Source organism: Ambystoma mexicanum, chromosome 11 (genome assembly GCF_040938575.1).
Source record: "Ambystoma mexicanum isolate Mex_15411 chromosome 11, UKY_AmexF1_1, whole genome shotgun sequence".
NCBI lineage: Eukaryota > Metazoa > Chordata > Amphibia > Caudata > Ambystomatidae > Ambystoma > Ambystoma mexicanum.
The window spans coordinates 956,187,447-956,209,845 of record NC_090934.1 but is presented as its reverse complement, the minus strand read 5'-3'; the positions used below and the strand labels follow the sequence as shown (position 1 = coordinate 956,209,845).

The 22,399-nt window shown below is 45.5% G+C and overlaps 1 protein-coding gene across 10 annotated transcripts in view; it reads right to left on the bottom strand.

The window, feature by feature from the left end:
* Positions 1–22,399, bottom strand: part of PPP6R3 (protein phosphatase 6 regulatory subunit 3) — a 2,530,957-nt gene that overhangs the window by 1,420,390 nt on the left and 1,088,168 nt on the right. For all 10 annotated transcript variants that reach the window (XM_069624114.1, XM_069624109.1, XM_069624112.1 and 7 more), the window contains one exon: positions 12,550–12,702. In XM_069624114.1, coding sequence (XP_069480215.1) covers positions 12,550–12,702 — 153 coding nt within the window. The remainder of the gene's footprint in view (positions 1–12,549; positions 12,703–22,399) is intronic.

The following is a 22,399-nucleotide window of genomic DNA, read 5'->3' as shown; positions in this document are numbered from 1 at the left end:
GTATGTTGCTGGGGCTCACCTGCCGCCAGGCTCTTCGACTCCAGCCAGTGAGTCGCATGCGACGGTCCTTCATGGTCCGGGAGGACATGTCCTTGCAGAACGCACAGGTCTCCTTGACGTGCGATGTAGCCGCTTGAAGGCAGTAGAGGCACCGGGAGTGCCCATCCTCCTTGAAAACGTTCTGTAGTCACATCCTGGGCAGATCCTAAACAGAGGTGTCAAGTCGCCTTTGTTTTTGGCCAGGACCACGAGGGGTAGGCCTCCAAGATCTTTTGAAATCCTCCAAGAAGTGAAATTCGACAAAAAAAAATAGCCCTTGAAGGGCGTAGAGATGTCCTAAACGGGTCCCCGTTTGTTGGAAGAAGAATCGGTGGAGCTTGAGGCTCAAATTGACCGAAAAAATAAAAGTAAACTCTTTAGAAAACGCAATACTCAGTAAAAGCTTGAGAGCTAAGCACGAGGACTCCCAACACTTGAACGTGCAGTAAAAATCTGAAGATGGCTGCCTAAGGAGGGGTTTAGGTAGAGGGCAGTCATTGGCTGGGGGCAGCATGACCCAGAGATCAGTGATTGGTCATTAGGAGAAAGACAGTTCAGAAACGAAACAAACTCATTTTTTTCCTTTACCGAGGATTCCCAGTCTGGCAACGGGGAATATTCATGAGCATGTGAATGCATGCCAGACCCCATGGTGGAACCCCCCCACCCCTCGCCTGAGATACGCTGCCTCCACCACCATTAATTGGTGAAGACCCTCGGGCGAAAGTCAATCCGAACGCCAGGACCAGAAACTGAAAGTGCGAGTCGCCAGCCGCAAACCTCAGGTACTTTATTTGCTTGGGATGAATCAGCACATGAAAGTAAGCATCCTGTAGGTCCAGAGACACCAACCAATCCTGAAGTTGAAGGTCCTAGAGGACTTAAGACAGAGTGACCATCTTGAACTTGTCCTTCCTGAGAAGTTTGTTCAACCCACTCAAGTCCAGGATGGGTCTCAATCTCCCGTCTTTCTTTGGGATAAAAAAATAAGGGAATACCATCCATTGTTCCTCTGCGCTACAGGCACCAGTTCTATAGCGCCTTTCTCTAGCAAGGTCAAGATTTCCGGCACAATGAGCGGATCTGGAAGCTTCCAAGAGATTCCCAAGTGGATTGTTGTGAGGCCGGTTTAGGAAGGGAAGGCAGTAGCCGTGGGCAATTGTATCCAGAACCCATGCATCCGAAGTAATGGCTCGCCATTCTTCGAGATGCTGAGCCAGCCTGCCCCCACCTGGCAAACCAAGAGACATGGCATCATGACTGTTTTGGTGCGGCTGCTGCAGCGCCTGAAGGCATAGAGGCAGCTGCCCGAGCAGCTTTGGCACCTCCATTTCCCTGACCACCACAAGTACTATTACGCTGACCCCTTTGACTGGCGGCTCCTCTCATTCTACCAAAGGAGTAGTAGTAACGAAAAGAGCCTCCCCTCCACTGCTGTCCCGTAGGACGAAAAGGCAGAGGTTGACGCACAGCTGCGCTTAAAAATGTTGCCGCAGCTTTTAAGGTCTGCAACCTCTCAAGACTCTCTGCATTGCTGCCATACAAATGCGTGCCATTAAAGGGCATGTTCAGAAGATGGCTTGCACATCCGGAGCAAAACCAGACTACCGCAACCACGCAAATCTGCGTAAAACGGTGCTCGCAATCATGGACCGGCTAACACGGTCGGCCGTGTCCAAACCCGACTGAAGGGATTCACACATGGCATCCTTGCCATCTTGCACAAGAGCCAGGAACGTATCCCTTTCTTCCCCCTCGGGAACATGCTCAGCCGCAAGAGAAACAGTTCCACAGAGTGTGTGAAAATCTTGCCAAGGCACAAGTGGAGTTGGGGGATTTTAGCGCCATACTCCCAGCAGAAAACACCTTGTGTGCCCAACCGTCGAAGCGTTTGTCGTCCCTATCAGGAGGGATGGTAGGGTACGCCGCCTGCCTCAAGGTGGCCGTAGCCGCCTGAACCACCAAACTCTCGGGAGTAGGGTGAGATGAAAGGTAGCGGGGGTTGCTACCGGGAGGACAGTCTTTTTTGTTAACGATTTGTTAACTGCCAAAAGAGAATCCAGGGCCTGCCAAGCAGCCGCCACCCTTTTCTGCAAAGTCAAATGAAATGGCAACACCGGGTCAGAGGACGGACCTTGATCCAAAATGTCAGTTAAGTCATCCTGAATAAAAGCTTCAGGAAGACTGGACCAACCAAAGTATTCAGTTACTCTAGCTATAAGTCTCCTGTATGATGACTCTGCATGAAACCCAGGTTCAGGCCTCCAAATTCCACCTCCGGCAAAGTGTGCAGGCCACTATCGTCATGAAAAAATTGTCTCAAGACTTCCAATTGGCTATCCCCTGAAATGACATGAGCCAAATCAGGCTCAACAGGGTCAAGATCTAATCAGACCTCTCCTCCTCCTCAGAGGTCATCCAGAGGGAGGTAAAAGTTCTGTCTTGGAACAGCCGAGGGTCTGGAATCCATAACAGGCCCTACAGACTGGGAAGTAGCCTTCCTTGGAGGATCCACAGTATCAGGGATCTCTGACAGTAAATTTCGGCCAAAAGGCCCCGATGGCTTTAGCGTCGAGGGCGTCGACGACTTCAGCATCGACAAGGGCGCTGACAGCGCCGAGGGCTGATGAGGCAAAGCTTTGACGTCTGTATCCGACGGACACAGCGCCGGAGTCGATGCCGACCTCGAGCCCTTAGCAGGTTTCAGCGGTCGTGCTGGGGACGAGGACTAAGACCTGGAAGCATGTCTCTTGCGACCATCCTGTTACTACTGAAAACTCTCAGATGTGTTCCACGCCAGTCGGCCAGCGCGCTCTCTGTTGCTTGAGACGGACCACTTGAGCCTCCTGACCAGTGATCCTGTCCCACCCAGGAATCTTTTTCAGCAAATAGTCAGCTGACTAGAAGAAATATCACTGCAACTTCAACCCACCCACCACCCAGTTAATCATTATCACCCGACCAGCAGAATCATCGTGTAGACCACACCCACTACTGTCCGGGTTTGCATTTTTCAGCAGGGCCAAGCCTGAGGACCTCCCATGCTCAGCCACTGGCCTCTTAGTGAATGAAAAGCAAGAACTTTGGATATATAGCACCGGCAGGGTCACCCCACGGAGCCCTGATGAAGGCGGACGCAATTTACTGCAAATCCACCGAAACGTGATACGAACTGGGAACACCTGTTTTTAACGGTTCCCTGTTGTACCAGACTCTGTACATTCAGTCTCTGCCACGTTGGCTTAAAAGATATCTTGTTTTCCCTATGACCCTGGAACATTTATTGTTATAATTAGAAGGAATACGAAACATAAATAGGAAATTATGCACGAATTAGGACACTATGAAATTTGGGCGATTTTATAGCCCCCCTTGCTTCCATTTTTTTCCCTTGGATTTATTATAAAATACCCATGCATTTATATTAGCATGTATATTGTCATATAATAATAAAACTACTGAGATCTATCTGTATACTAATTATACATTATTCTATGTTCACTTGGTTGTATAAATTACACCTCTCTTTCGTTATTTGATGTCATTGTGAATTTGTTTTTGCATATGTTGCATTTTCCAGCATTTTCTTAAATTTTATGCACTATATGTTTGTATTAGCAAATAAATCATTGCTTTCTAATCTTTGTATTCTTTAACACAGTGAGCAGTTTGTACATTTTGACCCCTTGCTTGGATCTGCCACTTAGCAGACCAACCTTCGTATTAAACTTGTGGACAGGCCTAAACTCCTGTATCGGTCCAACTAAAAAATTGCCTTGAGCATTGTTCACTAGTAAGGGTACATTCATTTGTTTACATGTCTTGCGACCATCCTGCGCATTGTCCGAACGGGACCTCGAAGGATCCCGATGAGGATCGCGCCGAGGACCCGAGCCCGAAGGTGCACAAGCCACGGCTTGAGAAAGTTCCTTGCCAACTTCATTAGAAGGCGCGGACGGGACTGTGCCCTGCGATTGGAAAATCGCTAACATCTGCTCCCTGAAGTAGCCCATTCCGCCGGAGTCGAGGACTTTGTTGGACAAGCCACTTTCCTCGTGGCTCCATCCTCCGTGGAAGGTGACTGCTGACAGCGCTTCCTAAAATGCCTCGACGAGCAGGACGAATGGCGGGAACCCCTCCGGGACCAAGATCCCAGAGACTCCTGAGTCGTCGGTGGACATATCGTTGGACTTAGCCCAACCTACCTGAAGCTTTCCCTTACGCTCCCGCAAGGCCTTAGCAGTAAGCAACTGCCATTTGGAACAGTCGTCTGTGTCTTGACTCTCACCCAAGCACCACAAACAAATGCGATGCTTGTCGGCAAAAGACATTTTCGACTTGCAGTCCCGGCAAGTCTTAAAGCCAAACCGCGGAGTTGGAGAGGTTGAAGAAGAAGACATTCACAAGGAATACAAGAGGTGCACAGAGTCTCCGAAGCAAACACGTTTGCGGAAAAAACCGAACTGAGGCTACAGGTGCCGTGCGTCCTATTTATAACATCCAGTGAGGTCGCCCTTACTCAGACCGTCTAGTGACATCGACCCGATGCCATCGACGCAGGACACCCTTTGCCGAAAAAGTTTCCGAAGTACAGAGCTGTGGACATTACATGTCAAAGATGTGGAATACGTTTGAGGACACAATCCATTCAAAATAGACTATAGGATCATCAGTTCAAATCTTCCAGGATGTTACCCAGCGAACATTAGCAAAGAGGGCAATGAGAACACTCACTGAGAAATTAAATGCAAATGGAACACAGAATCTCTGGATTTATCAGCTTGGGCTGCTATTTCAATGGAAGGACAACTGTGTAAGAGGGGGGGCCTCCCTCAGAACGGAGGAAAGCAGGAAGGCAGAAGGAGTCCCCCCGAGAGAAGAGGGGCACAATTTGGAGCAGGAGACCGAAGTAGAGACAGCGCTGAGGGAGCTTGGTGTCAGCGACTGAAGTCGGCCAAAGGGAGCAGGATCAGTTGAGTCAGTGTGAGATGTGAAACTGGGTTAGGGGGTGTTGGTGCAATTGCGCCAGTTGGGAACTTAGGGTGGGTTGTTTATACTTTAGAGAAGTTGATGAATATTTAGTGGATGTCAGAGGGGGTGCTTGCTGTGGAAGTGCGCGGGAGGGGAGGAAGGAGATTTGTGTGGGCTAGGGGCACAGAGAGGAAGTTTGTTGGCCCTTCACTGAAAGGGACTGTACTAGGGGAGGGAAGGTTACTGGTGAGAGGGGGAAGATGAGGTTTTCACCAAAAAAGGGGTATGGAGGGGCAGGAGGAGTTGTTGGGGATGGGGTTGAGTTTCAAGGCCGGTAAGAAAGCGAAGATCCTGAGTTCATGTGGAGGGAGACTACTTTTTTATATGTAAAGGTCCAAGCACAATCAAGTTGTGGTCAAGAAATGTGCAGGGACTCAATATGCTGAATTAGCGGTTGCAGTTGTTGAGGGCGCTGCGGCGGGTGGGTGCAGACAGTGGCACTGCAGGAAACCAATCTATTGCATCAGGATCAGAATAGATAGCGGTACAGGGAGTTTCCGCTGCAGTTCCACACTAGTGCAGCCATCCAACGCGCAGTGCAGCGATTCCAATTCATAAACGCCTCCATTTTAAGGACAAGAGCCTCACCAAAGATAGGAAGGGCAGATTTGTCAATGTTAAGGGGTCAGCTGGTGGCACGAAATTGAACATAGTCTCCATTTATATGCCGAATAGGGGGCAGGAACACTTCATGTTAAACTTCATGCAGGTAGTGAAGAATTTTGGGCACAGGACCTGTCTGGTAGCAGCGAACTGCAATGCAGTAATGGAAGGGGATAAGGACAGATTGTCAGCTTCCAAGTTCCCATATGTGGGGGAGATTTTGGGGAAAGTTAAAGCCGCCTTGGGGAGAAGGGCATGGTGGTTGTATGGAGGCACCTGCCCCCGAGAGAGAGGGAATACACCGACTACTCAGCAATACATCAATCCTACTGGAGGATAGATTGTGTCTTCCCGTCAGCAGCATGTCCCCGAGATGTTCAGGCATATGGTGTTCACATTAGCACGATGTCGGACCACTCACCACTGTTGCTGGAACTGATGGTGGAGGGGTAGCTGCACATGAAGCCACTATGGTGGCTCAATTAATTTCTCATGCAAGACAGGCTAGTAAGGGATATTCTCGATAGATCCCTGGGGGACTATATGGATCTTAAAGTGAGCGACACGCTGCCAGGGATTAATTGGAATGCCCTGAAAGCACTTTCCTGGGGGAGCCTGATCACCTCGGAGACGGCTCAACACAAGATTTGGACACAGCAGGCGCTGCTTGGGGAAATTGAGAAGTTGAAGGAGCAGTGTAAGGCCATTAATAGTGGGCAGGGACAAATGGAGCTCAAAATAAGATAAGAAGGGGTGAGCATAATATGCTGAGGGGGGAGGACAAGGCAGGGCAAATATTATTGAGACCCAAGCAAAGATTTTATGAGAGGGTTGATACAGCGGACAGAATATTGGCCAATAGGTTGAGAGGAAGGGGAAATCGGAGCTTTATTCAGAAGATATTGGATGAGGGGGCAGATTGCAGGGGGCTTGGGTGGGGGGGCATAAGCAGAAGGCCTTCCGGGAGTTCCCCTATACAGGAGATTTTGTAGAAGAGAGGGTCGAGGAGGCTTACTTGGAGGCAGTGCCTCTGCCAACAATACCAGAGAGGAATAAGATATGGCTGGATAGGCACATAGAGAGACAGGAGGTGCTGGATGCCATTAAAGGGGTGTTGGGAGGGTGTTTAAAAGCCTGGGCCCTATGACCTGTCGGTAGAATTTTACAAGATTATGGTGCATGTGCTTGTTGACCAATTACTATATCTTTTTAACTTGACTAGGGAAAAGGGGGTGTTGGTGGCAGACTCAATGACCGAGGCCCAAATAGTGCTGATCCCTAAACCCGGCAAGGACCCTGTCCCACTGCGTGTCTTAGAGACTCATATCCCTACTTAATGCAGACGAGAAAATCTTTATTAAAATATTGACCAATTGCTTGGGTTGGTTTACGAAATCCCTGATCGACTTTGCTCAGACAGGCTTTGTAACCAATAGGCAGACCGGGCACAAGGTTGGGAAAACTATGCTATTGATCGAGAGTGCACATCGAAGGCAAGAGCAAACGGTTTTGCTAGCTTTGGATGCCGAATAGGCATTTGAGCGAGTCAACTTGTCATTTTTACAAAAGGTATTACACAAGGTGGGCCTTGGGCCCAGCATGATCCGTATCATGGTGAATTATGCCATACCAAAAGCGAGGGTCGATGTGAATGGGGTACTCACAAACCACATCTCCCTGGGTGGAGGCACAAGTCAGGGGTGCCCATTGTCCCATATTCTGTTCACCCTGGTGATGGAGCTGCTTGCAGAGCACATCTGGAAATCCTAGTGCATTAAAGGAATTACGTTAGCTAAGGGGGCATATAAAATAAGCTTATTTGCAGTTGATATCATCCTCTCGCTAATGAACTCCATACATTCTCTTAAGGCAGTCATGGGGGACTAGACAGTTATGGGGCGGTGTCTAGGTTCAGGGTTATTGTTAGTAAGTCTGAAATTTTGAGCATAGCAGGGTCTCCAGACAACCTTTTCGCAGCTTCACCAACTAGCCCCATTTAAGCATGTGAAGGAGACCCTGCAGTATCTCAGTATCAATATCACTAGAAGAGGGGGATCTCGTGGGAGCCAACTACCCAACTGCTAATTAGGGAAATCCAGAAGTATATAGATCGATGGAGTAGGTTATTGATCTCGTGGTTGGGGAGACGAGAAGTTATAAAAATGAATATCCTCCCGAGAATTCTTCATCGCTTCGAGAGAAGCTGAACAAGCTGATTGTGTGAAGGGTCTCCAGCTGCACTGCTGTTTGTAAAGCAAGTGTGTTAAGGGGTCTCTGGAGGTGTTTAGGTTTCCACCAGGGTCTACATGTCTTTGAAGGGTTTTACTATGGCCTCCCTGTCCTTCAAAGGATAATGACATTTCCCTGATCTGTTTGGGGTTGGTAGTGTAGTGCATTGTGGGAGTAACTCCATCTGAGGGTGGTCTGGCTGCATAATATCAATGTCTGTGCCCTGTGACAGGTTTTCTGGCATCTTCTCTGTTTTAAGTGATAAGACTGGGTGCTTTGGCAGGGTTACTCTCTCCCTAGCCCATAATTCTGCTACCTGATTCTGGTACCGGTTTGGTTTCTGTGGGCCATTGTCGTTATTTTTGCATTACTGGTTTGTCTAGGCACATAGTCCCCTGATCATTTGGGCTTGCACTGGAACCTGAGCACACTTAAAAACTTGGGAATAGGATTCTTCCCAGACCATAACAAACTTCTAAAACACAGAAAATTACACACATTTGCAGTGGCTGGTGATTGTGTTAATTTATTTATTATTTAGGGAATGTCCACATGCAGGATCAGCTTGATCAATCTATCCTGAGGAAGGCAACCATTTAAACATTTTTGCCGAAACGTCTCAGCACCAGGATGGCTTCCTTTTTCCCTCTATGAGAACGCAGTGAGCAACAATGCGTGCTTATATGTATGTAAACTGAATGGAGACGCAGGATGTCAAGCCTGAGGAGATCAGGCAACCAAGTATAAACTGATTGAAAGAATGATAACCCAGACATTTGAAATGAGTATGTTCTCTATTGTCCCAGATCAGTATATAGCACTGAAGCACTTTAAGGTAATATGAATAGGATTGGTCGTGTGAGGTGGCAGAAAGCAAAACAACATTTTTTTACATTGTAATTTGCACTCATTTGCTGTTATGTTCATGTTATTTATGGTGATGCTTGTTCTATGTTTATACATAGGAATTTGATCTTTTTTACAGGTCAAATGTACGTAATATGCACCAATGTTTAGAAGTGTATGAGATCAGGGTGTGAAACCATGAAAATGTAAAAATATGAGTGAAATGAAATAGTAAACAAATGTTTATTGAATAAGACATTTTATAAGCAATAGAATTAATTTTGTATTAAGAGAGTTGACAGCAGTTATAGTCTACCTTCAGGTCCCGGTAAGGGAGGTTTTGCTTTCTCCGGCTGCCGAATGGCCAGGAATATTCCCTCTGTTATTGGCATGTCTGCAGCACATCCTGCTCTCACAACATTTCTCTGCCTCCTTACTGATGAGCCCCTTGGCTCCGCTACACTATTATGTGCTCCCAGGGACCACACACCTCGCAGAGCGATACGACTTCTTCCAAACAGCAGCAGCTCTTGCAATTGGTTTTCGATCAGGTGCATTGTGAAAACAACTAGCATGTACATTGAGCTTGAGGCTCTATACGGCTCTGCGTTGCTACCTTCCTCCTCCTACTCCCAGTACTTGGGTAATTGAGGGAGATAAAGTCCATTGATGTTGACTGATGCAAAATACTTGACAAATTACTTGCAATCTTTCCAAATGATGAGCCAGATGTACATGGATGATAATTCGAACTGGAAAATACAGTCTTGGAGTCTTTAACCTTTTGTCCAGGAATAGAAGTTTGGTGAAAAGGGCTTCAGGAAAAAGTTGCTCTATTTTGCCTAAATGGGGGTATAGATGCATGGTAATAGGGTATTGGGTAACAAGGGGTCTTTTTCGTGGGCAAATGGGGAATACCATGTCTCATCCAATGATGCCATGGCATCTCCCTGGGGTGGTCGCCTCCAATGTGATACTCCCTCATATAGCCACCCCTAGGGTCAGGATCAGGTATTGTCTGCCCTCCACTGGCCACATGGGAGGAGGTACCATTGGTTATCTGTGATGACTCCATTGGATTAATCACACCACTCTCACACCCTTCCTGAGACTGATCCTTGCCGCTCTGCTATGGTACCTTCATTGCGTTTGAATAACCTCTCGGTGTCTGCCCTGTTCACCATAAAGAAGTGGCCTCTGAAAATCCTCACCTGGCGGCCGATTTTGTTAATCCATCTGAACATGAACCGACTTTGTACTGGTAAGCGTACACCAGAGTAGTCTTACTAGAGGCTGATAAAAGCTATGCAGCCCTTTCACGGACCTCTTTGGGACGCATTAATTCCAGGGATATGAACTACTCACTATCATGGTCCTTATCAAAAGAGAAAAAGGCGAAGAATTGCAAAACAGTCAGGGACATGACAAACAAGCTTTAAAGCCCGATTTGGGCGTTTTTAAAGTCAAAAAGGGATTAAAAACTTCAAGTGGCTAGTTCGAGTTCTGACACGTTGACTGCAGAAAAAAAAAACACTGGTGAAATGGCACTAGTGGCTTTGAGCATATACAGAGAGGACTTTACTTCCAGTGTGAGATGCCAGCAAGGAGCAGCGATGGAACAGACTCAAAAACGTATGGCGCAACTTGGTGGCTTGGTTAAAGTTTCTGGGCCTGAATGTGCCCAACGAGTATTTCATAAGAGGAGGAATATGTAGAAAAATGTATTCTTTAGAAATATTATCTTTTTTGGATTAGAAACAGTGGTCATGTTTGGATGTTTTAATATTATATAAAGGGACATATTTTCACCTACCAATGAATAAGACTTAAGATGTTGTATTGCACTTATGTCCCATTAGTTATCCATTTCGATTAGTCATGGACTTGATGCAGTGATGGGGCAGGTTCCAACAAGGGACCATAGACCTGCTTGAAGCGCTTGATTAGGTGTATTTTTATGACTAGGAGGAATTAGTGTTGACCGAAACACCCCAAATGCGAATGAAAGGTGTACAATAGGCAGAATGGCAGTCAACTAGATATTTAACCTCTGTCGTCAGCATGATCCTCTGTCCTTTCCGGTCAAATCACTCACAGTATTGGGATTTTACAGTGTCCAAAACACTCTTTGACGCTTTGCATTCCTTGGATGTTGTAGTGGCTGTCCAGCTCTCTGGATGGTCTTCCTGGACTCTGTAAGCTGATAACCCTGCTTGTTGAATCCTTGAGCGGTTTGATGGGGGTCAGGTATTCGATTTAGCAAATCAGAGTGACCCTAGGGTACTCAGCCTTTCCTTCTGTGCTTTGTTTTATGTGTGCCATGTCTCAACTTGCACAGTTTACAAGGTGTTTTTCCAAGGTCTTAATCCCTTTTGCTTTACCATGGCCTCAGTCCAGCCCCTACCATCAGACAAAAATCTCCCCCCCATGCAGATGGGTCTCCTTCTGGGACCCACTTTGCTTCTGTATTCTTTGGGGTCTCATCCCACCCAATAGGAAGCTGTATCGACATTCTCCCATCTATCTTGTTCCCCACGTATGCCTTTTTTCATGGTTTTCTACTGCCACTTCTCTTGTTATCTCCCTGTATTCTACCACCCCATCCTCCTATCCCTCCAACTGTTCTTTTTTCTCTAGTCTGCTCTCTTCTTCCCTCACTCTTCATCTTAATGCTTTGCGCTTTGCTCACCTCTCTATATTTGCACTTAGTCTCCTACTTTTCATCCCCCGGCCGTTCCCATGTGACCTCGTCACAGACCTCATAACCAAGCTGTCCATTATGCATAGTTAGTACCCGGAGCAGTTTTTTCATTTGCTTACAAACCAACCAATTGGTTAGTTTGCAAGCCTTACCTGATGGTACCCCTGCTTGCGCTTTTGCGCTTTTGCGCAACACTCGCGCCGCCTTCTTTTATTTCAGGCCACCATGCATATGGAGAGGGGACTACTTGTAATCCCTTCTCTTCCATTGCAGCCATTTTGTTTACTATGGCTGCGCGGAAAGTGCAAACCGACTGTTTTCCTGTCTGCGGCAGTAATTTGTTTTACTTTTTTTTCCCGCTGCGAAACACGATGGGTCTCGCAGTCTTAAAAATCCCACCATTGGTACCCCGGTCTAACGGGCCAGGGTACGAATGGCGATAAACCCCTCGGCTGTGGGCCATTGCTACCACGGGTAACTATTATGGGCCCCGGGGGCATTACCTTATGCGGTACCGCCTAAATATCAACCTTGCAACGATAATCAGCAAATATTCATACAGTCCTTGCCAAACAAACTAACCCTAAGTTACCCAGAGAAATTCAGACGTGCTCCCCTTGCTCACTGAGCTTAGAGAGTCACAGATTCAACTAAATGATTAGGCCAGACCAGGCCGAAACATGTGTCTGGGGTTGCTGTTGGGACTCTTGCTTAGAGAACTGCCTAGCATTTTGGTGCTGGAATGCCCAAGTGGGTTGGACCAGACTGCTATGCAAATGCAAATTTCTCCTCTGACAGTTAGTGAGCTAAAACGTGGTTGTAGGCCCTCCTGGGTGGGCAACTTCCCAGAGAACAGGTTATTTGGCATTGTTCGTTCTCAGTAGAAGGGTTCCCAAACCTATAAGAGTATATTTGCACTTGGTCTCCTACTTTTGATCCCTCAGCCTTTCACATTTGACCTTGTCACAGGCCACATACACCAGGATGCCCATTATGCATAAATATTAATCTGGCAGGAATATTAAGCAAATATTCAAGCAGTCCTAGCCAAAAAAGTTCTTAAAAAGGCTTTTTCAATTACTGAAAAACATGAATCTTACCAGTATAACTCCAATAGTGTTCAGTTCAATTAACACAAGATTAATATCGGGTGTATTTGTCTGAAGAAGGCTGCATATTAACCGGATTACATTTAACCGAGTGTTCCCAACAGGTGGATCTAGAATTCCCCATGTCATCTTCATTACACTGATCTATATAAAAGAAAAAGAAAAAACATACCTGAATATAGTTAACAGTATGCAAGTTCAGAAATTGAGAAATTATAGGCTTTGAAGGAGTAATTTACTTGCCTAGAACACTATTTGCCACTAGTAGTTTCAAATCATTACATTGTTTATATGTGTGTCACTTTGAAAGCTAAAAACATTGCTGCCTTGACTGATCACAGTGTTAGCAAAACACAAACAATTGAAATGATTCAATCTCTTTTTAAGGACCCCTAAATATTTAGCTCCCTCCCAACCTCAGAATGTTAGTGGGAGCTGTGTATTAGTTTTGGCTTCAGCAGGGGTGCAGGTCGATTTACTGTGTTAGTAGCCCAATGTAACATTTTTGCTAGCTACTGGGGTATGAATGTATTTTTAAGTCTAACTCAGTCATTTTGATTCTTGAGCATTACTTTGTCTAGGGATGCAGGCCTAAAATGGCTGATGTGCACACATCGGATTTCTTTGAGCCCAGCCCTGCACCCTCTAAAGTAGGTTTGACTGGAATATACCAGCCCCTGGCATTGTACATGTTCAATATACATCCTGTGGGGGTGATACTGAGTGGCAGTTCTTGGGGCCAACCTGACATACAGGCCGCCAAAACCTTAGTTTGGACTGCCTTAGGCACGCATGTGTGTGCATGTGAAATAACTAGGGAGAACTTGTTGCTACACTCAGTTGTGTCCTATTTTCAGGAGAGAAACAGGTTTGCGTAACTGCTGCAGGACATTTGCTGCTTGTGGGCTGTTACTACATCTTTAGGACTGGATCTGACCATACATGTTGGACCTGGAGTCCTTGGCTAGAGTCCAGTTCAGATTTTCTACTGGGCATTCTTCATCCTTTCCCCTAGTCGTCCTCATTGGCTGGGCCAGGATCCGGTACTAGGACTGTTTTTTGGGGTCAGTTTACAGTCTTTCTACTATAACCATAATGGTCTCACCACCGTGGTGGTGTTAGCCGTCACCCTCTGGAAGGGAAACAGCACACCGGTACCCAGCCTGATCAGTTTGTCTGGGTGGACCACCTCATAGCCATCATTGTGGGACTGTCTTCTGCTGGTGGGCTGTTTTCCTTTGTTCATCAGGTCACCAGAACCTACTTGGCTGTGTTCTTTCATCTTCCTGGAACCAACGCAGTTATTTCCTGGGGATTGTGGTTCTTTTTGGCCGTGACAGTCTTCATTGGTGTGGGCTTCAAGTCCCTGAGTGTTTGGATCCTTGCAACAGAAGTTGGACCTGCAAAATAAGAGTTACTCATCGGGTTGTTTTACCTTCCTGGAACCAGCTTTTCAGATACTATGAACATGAGTACCATGGGTTTGTGGATTCATCTTGATACTTACCCTCAGGACCCTTGTAGTTGAAGATTTCCACAGGCGTGCATTAACATAGTTCACCATTGACTTGTATCGGGGCTGAATCCTGCCTCGCTGCATCGACTCCAGGGCTGCCTGCTGGAACTCGAACCTAGCCACGTTCCTCTTCAAGGTTTTTTTCCATGTGTCCTCAGGGTGGGTTGTTGCAAGCTATGCAGCTTTGGAGTAGTGGGACATCACTTGCTTTTCACCAGAACTGCAGATCTGTCTACTGACGTTGCCTTGTAATTCATATGGATGATCATAGTTACTTCACTGCACATTGCCATTTTCCTGAGTTCCCTCTGGGCACCTGGAGTTTTGGGTCCAAAAACTGGATTTTTCGCATGTGCCCTTGAGTTTACAAATATATTTAAAGTCTTAAAATTAACTACAGTCAATGTGAAATATTTGGTATATTGAATTATTGTAATTTTATTTTTGTATAAAAGTGGAATATTGACACTATCAGCCTAAATGTATTCTTGCCTTTTGGTGCCGTCTCGGTGTGTTTGCTGAAGTTCTGCCTTTCACCCCTCTAGGGCTATAGGTTACTGTATAGATTGTGTTTGGATTAGACATGGAACTATGTGCTAGAGAGTAGAGTATAACATGATTAATGTTGGTATGACAACTTGGGTACTGATGGCTGTGTAAATGTAACGTTTCAATGTGTCTAAGCTCCCTTGACTTTCCCTCTTCTTATACTAGATCTGTACAGCCTAGCACCAGATACTAGTTTCAGATTTGCAGTAGATGTGGATCAAGTCTCAACTGTCCACCACTGTTTTTGTATGCATAGCCTGATTCCATCATGTGCTAAGTGTACCTAATTGACTTATTGTGACCTAATAGAGATGAAGTGTGACTTAAGTGTGAATGTATTAACACTAGTGTGGGATGTTTTCTTTTATAATTTGTGTCTACTAACTGGACTGACCTGCCAGCCCTCTTTCCCTCTGGGAGTTAACCCACTGTACTCTGCTAGTATCATTACCCTTTGAAGGGTGTGGAGTTCCTTTTGGTTTGATTTGTTGATCTGCCAAAAGGTTAGACAGATGGTTGCACAACCCTCACCACAGGGCTGTGTAAAATAAATACCCAGCATCCATTTTTATTTATTGTGTTACAGTTCAACATATGAACTTTTCACATAATACAATGAAAACTTAAAAAATCATTCAAAAATGTCATCCAACAAATAAAACCATCATTTCAGAACATATCCGAGTTCAGTTGAATATTATTTGGAAAGTGATAAAGTGTAAACAGTGCCTGCTAAGAATGACCATACAAAAGATAAGACCACAAAGCATCGGTGTCAATAAAATCGGTTCTGAAAATCAAATGTCTAAAATATCTCATACTTTTAAAGTGCAATGCAGGGGAGCTAATCACAATGTGCTTTAAGGTTTCAATACAGTCCACAATCTTACAATAACGACAAGCTACCATAGAGGGGTTAAACAAGCCCCATCTAACTTTAATCTCCCTTGTAGTTAATATGTTGAGTCGAAATCCCATGAACATGTTGCAAATTTTACCATTAAGAGATAACCTCAGATATTTAGGTCACTGGCCAGCACACTTATGTTGAAATTTCAGTTCATTTAGAGAATTATACCTATGCACAGTTTCAATGGTCTCACATCAATCAACCTTATAAAGCGCTTTTTTAATTCCCATAATTCCCATGAGATGTGTAGGAATCATCTGGAAGCCCAGCTTCGCAATAATGTTAGTACATATGGAAAATAAAAGACCGATAGTGTCATTATGGAGCAAAACTCTCATATCCTCATACATTGATACTTTTGGGATATATAAAAATGTCCACACTAAGCTGATTACTTTCCAACACCACCTGGCAAATGGCGAGTAAGACCCAGCTCGTAATGGATGAAAGAAATGGGAACACAATTGGGAAGATTCAACGCTTTCCTCAGCACTAATGCCTCAAGCATCTCCCCCTTCTCAGTCACCAGCACAGGCATTACCTCCAATCCGTACATTAATTTGGGTATAACTTTACCAACATAAAATAGCACCAGAGGCTTAATAGAAAACGTACAGAACTTCTGTTTAATAACACGCAAATGTGTGACCAACAGATCTGCCTCCGCTTATAGTATTTATTATAAGTTACTCACCATAGTGAGTAACGTACTCTTAGTCCATAGTCCGCTTTCCTCCATACTGTATGGGCGTCCCTTCGAAGGGACAGGAGACAGAACCTTTTTCACCAGAAAAAACCTTCTTCCCCTTTAAATTTAGAGTTGCAGCCCAGGGAGCATGCGCTGCCCTGACTCCGCACTCCGGCGCGACACCTCAGTCCCCATTAACGCGTCAACAATAGATGCAACATTGCCTAATGACACCAGTATTATTAGGGGGGAGGTTGGTGGGACATATGGAGGAAAGGGGACTATGGACTAACTATGTTAGTCACTACGGTGAGTAATTTATAATTACTCTTACGTCCCGTCTTCTTTCCTCCATACTGTATGGGCGATTACAACCGATTGTAGCCCAGGGTGGAGAGGAGACCCTCCTTAAGCAAATAGGTTCCTGAGAACCGCCGTGTCCGAAAGCCGCATCAGATCTAGAGCCAGCATCCAAACAGTAATGCTTGCAGAGCGCCAAGGAAGAGGCCCAAGGGGCTGCCCTGCTTATGACTTGCCAAGGGACATGGCGCTGGAATGCGATGGCCGTTGCCTAGGACCTGACTGTGCGGGCATGCATGTTGGCTGGGAGCGGCTTGTGCTGGCCCTCATACGCTTCCTTGATGGCAGATACCATCCAGTGGGATATGGAAGCCTTAGAGGCCCGATAGTCTGGTCTTGAGCCTCTGAAAGTGACGAACAGGGTGTCCGATTTGCAGAAGCCCTTTGTCCTGTCCAAGTAAAATTTCAGGGCACGCCTGACATCCAGGCAGTGCAGCACTCTCTGTGCTTCGTCCTTGGGAATCGGGAAAAAACGTAGGAAGTACCATTTCCTCGTTCAAGTGGAAAGCAGACGGAACCTTGGCAAGAAATGCTGGGTGTGTCCGCAGGACTACTTTGTCCTTGTGAAAGGTAGTGTATGGTTCCGAGGCGACCAGTGCCTGGATTTCGCCGACTCTACGAGCCGAGGTGAGGCCGACTAGTAAGGCAGTCTTGATGGTGACTAGGCTCATGTCCACGGACGCCATTGGCTAGAGAAGTGGCCTACCCCTATCTTCTATCAGACTACCAAAGCCCTGGCCACTGGCAGGACCCCCATAATCAACAATATGGATTGAACACATCCCAACAAAAAAAAGTTACATTTTCTGATAATCAGACGGCAGTGGATCACACCCCCTCAAAAACTCAAGGGGCAAAAGAGGCCACAATTGGAATAGGGGCCACAATAGGGGAAGAGGTAGACTTATTGGGATTATCAAAACTATGCACAGCAACCTAACTTTGCTCAACAGGGGCCTAACATCCCATTTCCTCCACCATCTCCCTTTTCCACCCCCAGATCAAGGGGCCCCTCCTTTAACCAACTACTCCGAAACCCAGAGACGGGCGTACCGAAGATAGCAAAACCTTCTGCTGTCTATAATACCTCCAAAAGACAACTGAGTGAGCATGAAAAAATAGTGTATTTTGTAAAATACGCTTGAGGGACTTCTTTGGTAACAATGATTCAACTAATAGGAGTGATGATCTGCATACTGCATTTAAAATGTAAATCCTCATTTACACCTACTCTACAAATGGTTTCAGTTGTATTTGGGGACTTCAATTCCATCTATGATGCCTCTAATGGAAATACACAGGGGCCTTGTTTCCTTGTTTCAACTTTACCAAACAAGAACTTTACCAAACAAGAATGGTCAAGTCTACACCAACTCAAGCTAGATCCATCAATTGTGACTGAACAAGCCGACGGGGGTGAGGGGGGGGGGGGGGGGGGGGAAAATCGGGGTGGGCATAGTAGTATTGGATTCAGATCAATATGATGATTAATTATGCGCCAGCTTAACAATCCAGAATTTTATTGTAAATTGAGAGGCGACACCACAGACAGTATAAGGAACAGAATTATGTCAGTTGCATTATGTGCACGTGATGGTTGGGCTATAAATGAGAAAGGGTTCCAATTTTTGACAGTAAAAGGCACCAGAAAACCACTCATTTTGCCCAAAATTCATAAAAATGTACAATCCCCCTAGTCACCCTATTGTTTCCCTCTGCAGCTCTGTGTTGGAACCTATCGGTCAATTTCTAGATTTTTTTCTTAAACCTTTGGCAGCATCCACAGATACATACCTTTCTGATACTACGGATGCTATTACGCATCTAGAAGGCTTATCTTTTGACGCAAATACAGATCTACTATTAACACTTGATGTGGAATCTCTTTATTCCAATATACCCCAACTTGAATACCTTATTATTGTCAACAAAGAATTTCTTGATCTTAGACCTGGGGTGCATAAAATTCCAAGTTAATTATTAATACAACTATTAGAAATAGCGTCAAAGAATTATTTTAGTTTCAAATTCTCCTATTACCAACAGGTAAGGGGGACGACGATGGGGGCTGCCTTTGCCATTAATCACGCCACCCTTTACATGTGGAAATTCGAAAAGATGTTTATTTTGACAGGTACCAACCCTTTTAGATCTGCCGTCAGACTTTAAAAGCGATATATTGACATTATTGTATGGGACAAACCTAAAAGCAACCATCTTATGTCTCTTACATGGTTGAATACTTTAAATACAAATCTTAAATTCACCATGTCTGCCAGCAATTCTTCTTTACCATTTCTAGATCATCTTATTAAAGCTGGAGAAGGCCACATCATTGTGGATCTTTACTGCAAAGAAACCGACCGGTATACGATTCTTAGGTTTGACAGCTTCCACCCTCAATCGTTGCATGAAAGTATTCCCTATGGCCAGTTTCTTAGAGCGAGGTGGAATTGCTCAAGGGTGGAAGACTATACGACACAGGCAGATATTATCCAAGATAGGCTGCAGTTACAAGGCTATCCCTCCCACTTACTTACACAATCACTTAAAAGGGCCAAATATCAACATAGGGATACCCTACTGGCCAAGCCCAACCAGGATAATATCACTAAAGAGCGGATAGTATATGCCATGCCCTTCAATACTTACCATCACAAAATCAAGAAGATAATTGCGAAACATTGGCACCTACAATAAACAATTCCAATTTGCAAAGCCCATTATATGCATTTAAAAAGGGCAAAAACTTGAAAAGTTGGCTCACCAAAGCAGACAGAGCATTGCCAGTCATTAAACAGAACACTCTCACAAGTCTATGGGAGGCCAAGGCCATTAATGGCCACTTTCCATGTGGTTTTTGCAATCAAGTGCTACTTACTGCCTGCACATCAGTTACGATCAACAGCAAAACTTGGCAGCTGAAGCAGCAAAACTTGGCAGCTAAAGCAACAAACTACATGCAATAGCAAAAATGGTAATATGTTATTATTTACCCATGCCTCAAGACATAGGTCGGTAAAACACCCAGGATCCATCAAGTTGAGGATTGGAGAACATAAATCCAAAATACGAAGACTAACAGCTCCTTTAGTATCTAATTTTTGGGACAACAACCACAGTTGCAACAATATGAAATGGTGGGTCCTCAAGAAAGTAGTAGGTGTTGATCCCAATAATACATCCTCCAGGCTAGCACAACGCGCGAAAAATGGTGGATGTATAATACCCATAGCTATGATTTAGGCCTTAGCAGACAAGAAGAAGTTACTTACGAACTGGTAACGTTCTTTTGATTGGATGTTCCTGCAACGTATTCCTCATCTTAGATGTATTCCATCCAGCTTTGCTGCTCTTTGGAAATTTTTTCGGCAGAGGGAGCTGTGCGTTGATGTCGTCGAGTCGAAGGCCTCCGTCGAGGGTGACGTCATCGGGTATATAGGTAGCAAGCGCGGCATCCGTTGGCCTCAGTTCTGTTTTTCCCTTTTCACCTTTGATTTTGTACTGTGTAGATTGTGCCGGTAGACAGGTATCAGCCTTGCAAGAGTTGAGTTGGCAATAACACGGAAAAATGTACAGAGGGGTAGCCTGGGAGGGAAATGAGGAATACGCTGGAGGAACATCCAATCTAAAGAACGTTACCAGTTGGTAAGTAACTTGTTCTTCAAATGGATTGTGTCCTCCAACGTATTCCTCATCTTAGATAGACTCCCAAAGCAGTATGGGCAATTTCTCTGGAGGAGGGGTTAGATTTTTCAATACCCTTAGATGGCTGAATATAGTACTGCGTTACCAAAATTCAGCTCCTTAGACTGGGAAGCATCCAGACTATAGAATTTTGAAAAGGTGTGCAGTGAAGACCAAGTTGCTGCTTGACAAATGGACCTTATTGGAACACCTCTTTGAAGGGCTGTCGAAGAGGCGATGCCTCTGGTGGAATGAGCCCTTAACCCTTCAGGTGGGTCTTTTTGTGCTAATCTGTAGCATTCTGAAATGCAAAGCACAATCCAGCGTGATATTGTCTGTTTTGTCACCGATTGGCCCAATTTCCTTCTGGTGTAGCTGATAAACAGTTGGTTGTCCACTCAAGCTTGGAAAGCCTAGAGATGTAAAAGCTTAAAGCTGTTCTTGGATCCAACTTGTGTAATCTTTCCTCCTCCTTAGTAGGATGAGGTGGAGGATAGAATGAGGGTAAAACAATTTTCTGACTTAAATGAAAATCAGATACTACTTTAGGTAAAAATGAGGATTTAACCCTCAACACAACTCTGTCCTTATGGAACACAGTATAGGGTGGCCCAGAAGACAGTGCCTGCAATTCGCTCACTCTTCTAGCAGATGTTAAAGCAACAAGGAAAGCAGTTTTCCATGTCAGTAATCTTAATGGACAAGTTTTCAAAGGCTCAAGAAGAGCACACATTAAGAATTTTAGAACCAGATTGAGATCCCAAATTGGCACTTGGAATGGGTAAGGGGGAAACACATTAGTGAGTCCCTTTAAGAATTGCACTAACAAAGGAATTTTGGAATAGGAGCATTCTTCCAACGAGCACTTGAAAATGGAAAGCGCTGCAAGATAACCTTTAATGGTACCAACATTTAGACCTCTATGCGCTAGGGACATGAGGAAGGACAGTACTTCCGGAATAGAACATAGAAAAGGATCGACATTCCTTTCTCTGCACCAGTTGCAAAACTACCTCCAACGGCAACGGTATACAGATTTTGTTGGTGGCCTTCTTGCCGAAAGCAGCACCTCCATGACGTCATCTGGAAGGTGCCAATCCTTGTATCTCAGCCTTTCAGATACCAAGCGTGAAGGTTCAGAGTTTTGACCTCTGGATGGAGAACCTGACCCTCCATTTGTGAGAAGGTCCTCTCTCTGAGGAAGATGTACTGGGGAACAGATGGACAGGTCTAGAAGGTCTGAGTACCACGTTCTCCTGGCCCAATCTGGGGCAATTAGGATCATGCAGTTCCCGAACCGTCTCAGTCTCCTGATGACCTGAGGAATGACGGGAATCGGAGGGAATGCGCACAATAGTGGGAAATTCCACTCCACCACGAATGCGGCTCCCAGGGCTCCTCTCGGGAGAAATTCCCTTGAGCAATACCTTCCGCACTTACGGTTGATTCCGGTCGCAAATAGGTCTACTTGAGGGGTTCCCCAAAGGGCAAAGATCTCTTGAATGACTTCCTGAGCCAGTTCCCGTTCGTGGGACACTGTGCTCTGCCTGCTCAAAGCATCTGCCGTCATATTCTCCTCCCTGGCTAGGTGAACTGCCGTTAAAGAGATTCCTTCCTGAATTGCCCAATACCAGAGCTGCATTGCCTCTCTGCACAGAGGTAGTGACCCTACACCACCTCTTTTGTTTAGATAATGCATGGCCACTGTGTTGTCCGTCATTATCAGGACATTTTTCCCTTGACAGATGGCAGGAAAGCTTTCAGCGCTAGTCTGATGGCTCTCCGCTCCAGAAGGTTGATGTGTAGTTTGGACTCCGATGGAGACGAACCAACGCTGATTGTCAGATCGTTGGGATGAGCTCCCCACCTCTTGAGTGAGGCGTCCGTCACTACTGTGATCTCCGGCCATGGTTGCCAAAAAAGCTCTCCTTTCAGGATATTCTCTGAACATGTCCGCCATAGAAGATCTTTTCGAACTTTGTTCGGAATCAGGAGAAGATCTGTCATTCGACCTGAGAACTGGGACCACTGAGTCTTTAGAGCCCATTGAAGGGATCTCATCCTCAAACATGCCTCCGGCACCAGAAAGATGCAGGATGCCATGAGGCCGAGCAACCTTAAGAAGTCGCAG